General features: G+C 46.8%; 1 protein-coding gene across 1 annotated transcript; it reads left to right on the top strand.

Moving 5' to 3' along the window:
• Positions 1-5,902: 5,902 nt before the first annotated feature.
• On the top strand, positions 5,903-6,891 carry LOC144485909 (uncharacterized). The gene has a single exon (XM_078203976.1). The coding sequence runs from the start codon at positions 5,965-5,967 to the stop codon at positions 6,889-6,891; it is 927 nt and encodes a 308-aa protein (XP_078060102.1). The 5' UTR covers positions 5,903-5,964.
• Positions 6,892-7,435: the final 544 nt, after the last annotated feature.

Below are 7,435 nucleotides of genomic sequence, written 5' to 3'. Positions count from 1 at the left end.
CAGATATAGCACTGCGCCTGCGCAATAGGCTCCTGTGGAATGAATAGGACACTTTCACACCCGCAGGGGCACCTGGGAATTAATGGCGTCATTGTCAATCAAAGACAATAATAGAAAATTATCTTGTGCAATTAAGATCAATTAATTTTAAAAAATGCATTCCTCGGAATTTGTGCGCTGCCATTCTCTATTTCTAAAATTGATTTAAACCAGTGCTCTCCTGTGGGAATACCCCGAGTTTTTAAAACTTTTCCCACTGGATTCCTCCCCTCTCTCTGCTCTCCTGAAGGTGCTTATGCTGGTTGGGTAAATCCCACAGAGACTGGTTTCTTTCACTTTCTTTCTCCTGATGCTAAATATTCTGTTTTATGGAATGATACATCACAGATGGAAACCACTTGGCACATCCTGCCCAGTCGGGCTGTCTTTAAGATCTGTCCAATTAATCCCACAGCCCTGCTGGCAGAGTGAGAACAACATCTATTTATACTGCAGCAATGCAGAAGGTGAATGGAAAATGTTTTCCAGTTGCATACCTCTCAGACACACACCCCTAGAAAGATAAATTGGCCTGTGTACTAAGAACAAAGAAAATTGCAGCACAGGAACAGGCCCTTTGGCACTCCAAGCCTGCACCGACCATACTGCCCGACTTAACTAAAACCCACTACCCTTCCAGGGACCATATCCCTCTATTCTCATCTCATCCATGTACTTGTCAAGACGCCGCTTAAAAGTCAAGACCGTATCTGCTTCCACTACCTCCCCCGGCAATGAATACCAGGCACCCACTACTCTCTGTGTAAAACATCTGCCTTGTACATCTCTTTTAAACTTTACCCCTCGCACCTTAAACCTATTCCCCCTAGTAATTGACTCTTCCACCCTGGGAAAAAGTTTCTGACTATCCACTCTTTCCATGCCTCTCATATCTTGTCGACTTCTATCAGGTCTCCCCTCAACCTCCATCGCTCAAGTGAGAACAAACCAAGTTTCCCAACCTCTCCTCATAGCTAATGCCCCCCATACCAGGCAACATCCTGGTAAATCTTTTCTGGACCCTCTCCAAAGCCTCCACATCCTTCTGGTAGTGTGGCGACCAGAATTGAACACTATATTCCACGTGCGGCCTAACTAAGGTTCTATAAAGCTGCAACATGACTTGCCAATTTTTAAACTCAATGCCCCAGCCGATGAAGGTAAGCATGCCGTATACCTTCTTGACGACCTTCTCCACCTGCATTGCCACTTTCAGTAATCTGTGCTCCTGTACACCCAGGTCCCTTTGCCTATCAATATTGTTAAAGGTTCTGCCATTTACTGTATATTTCCTATCTGTATTAGACCTTCCAAACTGCATTACCTCACATTTGTCCGGATTAAACTCCATCTCTCCACCCAAGTCTCCAACTGGTCTATATCCTGCTGTATCCTCTGATGGTCCTCATCGCTATCCGCAAATCCACCAACCTTTGTGTCGTCCGCAAACTTACCTATCAATCCAGTTACATTTTCCTCCAAATCATTTATATATATTATATATATCCTGTGTGAATTCGCTGTTGTGTCCAAAGACTGGATGGCCCAGCAAAATCCTTCCCACACAAGGAGCAGGTGAACAATCTCTCCCCAGTGTGAACTCGCTGATGTGCACTGAGGTTGGATGAACATGAGAACCCCTTTCCACAGGTGGAGCAACTGAACGGCCTCTCCTCAGTGTGAATTTGCTGGTGTAACAGCAGGTGGGATGAGATAGTGAATCCTTTCCCAAACACAGAACAGATGGCCTCTCTCCAGTGTGACTGTGTCTATGGTTTTCCAGCAAGTACAGATAATTGAATCCTTTATCACAATCATCACATTTCCATGGTTTCTCCATTTTCCCAGCCCCAATGTGACCGTGTCGATGGGTTTCCAACCAGGATGGATAATTGAATCCTTTACCACAATCCTCACATTTCCACGGTTTGTCCATGGTGCTGGTGTCCTTCTGTCTCTCTCCAGGTTGGATGATTAGTTGAAGCCTCATCCACCTACAGACCATGGTGTGATGTTTTTCAGGCTATGTAACTGGTTAAAGCTCTATCCACAGTCAGTTCACTGGAGCACTCTCACTTGGGTGTATGTGTGTGTCTCAGTTCTTTTTCTGTCACATTGAATTTTGAAATTTTCTTCCACTGACAAAACAGGGAACGATTTATCCCTCCACTGTCAAAAGCAATCATATTTAGGTCATGCTGAATCGAATGGCTCTGTCAGACTTTGATGTGAAGTTTAGTTTGAGTTTCCTGTCTGTGAATCTTCCTCTTCTAGTTCCCTGCACAAAGAGTTTTAAAAAACTGCTTCAGAACAGACAATTTCAGTTTCCACGAAACATTTCTCTGTCTCATTTATCTTGAGCTGTAATCCCCATCCCACACACTCTCTCTTGTCCCTGAGCTGAAATCAAACTCATTGCCCCAACTCCACTCTGAGCTCAGCTCCCTCTCCCTCCAGCTGGATTCAGTCCTGCAGGCCATGTGCAGATTGAGAGTACAATCAAGGAGTCAATTATTTTCCTTCCAAGTCAGGGGACGTGCAGCCCCACTGACTCTGTTGTTACCACAATGGGCACACGTGCTCTGCTCACCAATGAAACACCACGATGACCATTAACATGGGCCTGTTCCTTGGAAAAGCTCCATTTTATTTGTGCCACAACAGCAGGGGAATTACCTCCTGCACAGGCACAAAGGTATCATCAGTCACAGAAAATAATTGCAGCTGGTGTCTCAAACCTCATTTTACCATTTGCTCCCAGACATTCTCAATTCAATTTTGAAATGCAAACTGAAATCTGGCAAAGTGGGGTAAATTAAACACATTTTAATGGTCATTTTCAGAATGACTATTCCCGAGAATTAATTCCTAAGTCAGTAAATTAAAATTCTCATCAGCAATGTAGGCAGCACAGTGGTTAGCACTGCTGCCTCACAGCTCCAGGGACCTGGGTTCGATTCCCAACTTGGGTCACTGTCTGTGTGGAGTCTGCCCGTTCTCCCCATGTCTGCGTGGATTTTCTCCAGATGCTCCGGTTTCCTCCCATCGTCCAAAGATATGCCAGTTAGGTGCATTGGCTATGCTAAATTGCCCCTTAGTGTCCTGGGATGAGTAGGTTCGAGGGATTCGCAGGTTACATATGTGGGGTTATGGGAATAGGGCTTAGGTGGGATTGTTGTCGGTGCAGACTCGATGGGCCGAATAACCTCCTTCAGCACTGTAGGGATTCTATGAAATACATTGGGAGAATTGCTATTTCAATGCGCATTTTCACAAATGCTATAAAATGATTTTTCAAAACAAATTAATATTTTAATGATTAATAAATAAAAAGTATTTCATAAAACAACCACCCAATGTGGGGTTCAGGATTCTAACTCAGGGTTTCTGAGCTCCAGGAACCACTAACTGAACCAGCCGGGAATTGTCTCCACAAAACTTCCCCAACTCCCTCCCGGGAAAAAGCTGCAAACCCGGGAGCTGCAGCTTTTTACTGGGGGTGTTGGGGCCTCCAGTGGGTGTTTGTGAATCCTCCCCGCCCACCTCCCAGGGTTTCCTTCCTTCCCAGAGATCAGAGTCCTCATTGATTTGAGGCCAAAGTGTAACCTCTTATTTATTGTCCCCCTCCCCCATCCTCTGATGTGAACCATCCTCCAGTGGCTGAGCCAGGATGGGGCCGTTAACCTGGGCCTGTTCCCGGGAGGGAGGGAGGGAGAAGCCCCGCAGCTGCAAACCAGGGAGCTGACAATGATTCTGAAGGGTTTGCGGATCCACAAAGTGTTTCCAAATCCTCCCAGCCACCGCCTAACGCTGACTCCGCTTCTCCGGGACAAACAAGCGCCAAGGACAGCAATGACACTGCGCATGCTCCACATCACAATGCCCGGGGGACTGATTGACGGCAGCTCCGGGCCAATAGGAAGATGGGGCGGGGCTGGAGGACCGAGCGGGAGTGGCTGGTCCTCCAACCAATCGGAGTGAATGAGGGGCGGGACCTGAAGCATGCGCAGTGCGGGTAATGGCGACAGACGGTTTAGAAAATTGAACAACACCAACTATCTCCCTCTGTTAAGACCCGGGAATGGAGCCCAGCAGGACCCGAGAATGAAGCCCAGCAGGACCCGAGAATGAAGCCCAGCAGGACCCGAGGACTCATCAGCCCACAGCTCCAACAGTTTGCTGAGGACCCTGGGAATTGTGCTTTTTCAGAGTTCATCCCACACTTCTGTTTTCTGATTTCCAGCTGTTTCTGAGTTTTAACTGTATCCTCTATTGTGAAGACCGAGGCAAAATACTTGTTCAATTCATCTCCCAGCTCCTTATTTTTCATCATCAATTCCTGGACTCACTTTCTATTAGACAGTTAAGAAATGAGGTGGAGCAAGTGACTGAAGTGTCAGTCAGGGAGCACTATTGGGAGCACCAATAGTTTCAAAATAGTTCTGGAAACAGATAGGACAGGTCCACAGGTCAAGGCCCTAAACTGGAGCGGGGCCACTTTTGTGGGCATTAGGCAGGATCGAGCAGATGTCGATGAGGTGAGTTTGTTTGAAGGGAAAGGAATGACTGGCAATTGGGAGGCTTTGAAAGTGTGATATCAAGAGTCCAGGGGCAGTATATTCCTGTTAAGATGAAGGGAAAGAATGGTAAATTTAGGGATCTCTGGCAGACAAGGGACATTGAGGCTCTGGTCAGGTAAAAGAAGTAAGAAGTTTAACAACACCAGGTTAAAGTCCAACAGGTTTATTTGGTAGCAAAAGCCACACCTTTTGCCAGCAAATAAACCTGTTGGACTTTAACCTGGTGTTGTTAAACTTCTTACTGTGTTTACCCCAGTCCAACGCCGGCATCTCCACATCAGGTAAAAGAAGGAAGCAGACATTGGGTTTCGGCAATCGGGGACAAGTGAATCACTCTGACTATAAAAAGTGTAAGAAAATACTGAAGAGGGAAATCAGGAGGACAAAAAGAGGGTATGATATGGATCTGGCAGGTAAGATTAAAGACAATTCCAAGAGGTTCTATAGCTATATTAAGAGTAAAAAGGTGGCTAGAGAGAGAAGAGATCCCCTTAAAAATCAGTATGGCCATCTGTGTGTGGAGCCACAGGAGATGGGTGAGATTTTTAATGAATACTTCTCCTCTGTGTTTACTGCGGAGAGCACCATGGGTGCTAAAGAAATAAGGGAAACAAGTGGTGATGTCTTGGGCACACGCGCCATGTTACTTGGGAGGAGGTATCTGCAGCCTTATAAAAGCAAATTACTGCGGATGCAGGAGTTTGAAACCAAGAGAGAAAATGCTGGAAAATGTCAGCAGGTCTGGCAGCATCTGTAAGGAGAGAAAAGAGCTGATGTTTCTTGTCTAGATGACCCTTTGTCAAAGCTCTGAAACATCAGTTATTTTCTCTCCATACAGATGCTGCCAGACCTGATGAGAATGGGGAGAGAGTGTGTGGGATGGAGATTTCCAGCTTTTGGGGAATGAGAGAGGAAAGAATGTTCCATAGAAATTGTCTGTTCTGAATTTCTATCCTGTACTGACACTGATGACTTTTGTAAACTCATTTTACAGGATATTGAAAGAGGAATCACAGGCTGAAATCTCAAACTTCACGTCTAGATCTGACAGAGTCATATTCCTTGGGACCTCAATACCATCGAACTTTGAATCCAGAAGGAGAAATGATTGTCCAGTCTGTCGATTTGAAAAGATTTGAAATGTCAGTGTGAGTGAAAAAGCATCAACACTCTGACACACTTGAGTGAGAGTGTTCCAATGCACTGACTAAAGAGCTTTAACCAGTTACACAGTCTGAATAAATATCACACCATTCACAGCGGGTAGAGACTGTAATCTTGTTGTGTGTGTGGACGAAGTTTCAACGAATTGTTCACTCAAGAGAGAGGTAAGGACACCTGCACCATGGAGAAACCATGGAAATGTGTGGACTGTGGGAAGGGATACAGATACCCATCCCTGCTGGAAGATCATCGGCGCAGCCACACTGGGGAGAGGCCGTTCATCTGCTCTCAGTGTGGGAAGGGATTCACTCGGGTATCCAACCTGCAATCACACCAGCTACGTCACACAGGGGAGAGGCCATTCACCTGCTCGCAGTGTGGGGAGGGATTCACTCGGTTATCCAACCTGCAGTCACACCAGCGAGTTCACACTGGGGAGAGGCCATTCACCTGCTCTCAATGTGGGCAGGGATTCATTCAGTCATCCAGCCTGCTGACACACCAGCGAGTTCACACTGGAGAGAGACCATTCACCTGCTCTCAGTGTGGGAAGGGATTCACTCGATCATCCCACCTGCAGAGACACCAGCGAGTTCACACTGGGGAGAGGCCGTTCACCTGCTCTCAGTGTGGAGAGGGATTCACTCGGTCATTCAGCCTGCAGAGACACCAACGAGTTCACACTGGGGAGAGGCCATTCACCTGTTCTCAGTGTGGGAAGGGATTCATGAACTCATCCAACCTGCGGACGCACGAACGAGTTCACACTGGGGAGAGACCGTTCATCTGCTCTCAGTGTGGGCAAGAATTCACTCAGTCAGCCGACCTGCAGAGACACCAGCGCCGTCACACAGGGGAGAGGCCGTTCACCTGCTCTCAGTGTGGGAAGGGATTCATTCGGTCATCCCACCTGCAGATACACCAGCGAGTTCACACTGGGGAGAGACCATTCATCTGCTCTCAGTGTGGGAAGGGATTTACGAACTCATCTGACCTGCAGACACACCAGCGAGTTCACACAGGGGAGAGGCCATTCACCTGCTCTCAGTGTGGAAAGCGTTTCAGAGTTTCATCGGAGCTGCTGAGACACCAGCAAGTTCACGAGTGATGACAGTGGTTGGATTCTGCTGTTATTGTCTCTGCTCTCAGTTGCCTCCAGGACTGCATTTTGTTCATTCTCACAGTTGGTCAATGGGAAGGTCAGAGGGTTTCTTTGTGCTGGACTGGCTGGTCTCAGCCTCCAGTGGGCTGATGCTCTTTGAGTCTTTTTGTGAATACCTGGTTTCAAATGTCACAAGGATCACAGAGTGACAGGGTGTTAGGAAGTTTCGAGCTATTTAGTCAGAAGAAAACAGAGGTTGGCAGTGCAAAGGTACATTTCTGAATGGAGGGCTGTGACAAGTGACATTCCTCAGGGATCAGTGCTGGGACTTTTGCTGTTTGTAATATATATAAATGATTTGGAGGAAAATGTAACTGGTTTGATTGGTAAGTTTGTGGACGACACAAAGGTTGGTGGAATTGTGGATAGCGATGGGGACTGGCAGAGGATACAGCAGGATATAGATCAGTTGGAGACTTGGGCGGAGAGATGGCAGATGAAGTTTAGTCTGGACAAATGTGAGGTAATGCATTTTGGAAGGTCTAATACA

This window comes from Mustelus asterias, unplaced genomic scaffold (assembly GCF_964213995.1).
Source record: "Mustelus asterias unplaced genomic scaffold, sMusAst1.hap1.1 HAP1_SCAFFOLD_244, whole genome shotgun sequence".
Lineage (NCBI taxonomy): Eukaryota > Metazoa > Chordata > Chondrichthyes > Carcharhiniformes > Triakidae > Mustelus > Mustelus asterias.
Note: the sequence above shows the minus strand (reverse complement) of the source record. Positions and strands in the feature narration are given on the sequence as shown.

Bases quoted from the DNA above. Each gene is read 5' to 3' on its own strand.
- LOC144485909 (XM_078203976.1), top strand. From the start codon at position 5,965: ATGGAGAAACCATGGAAATGTGTGGACTGTGGGAAGGGATACAGATAC.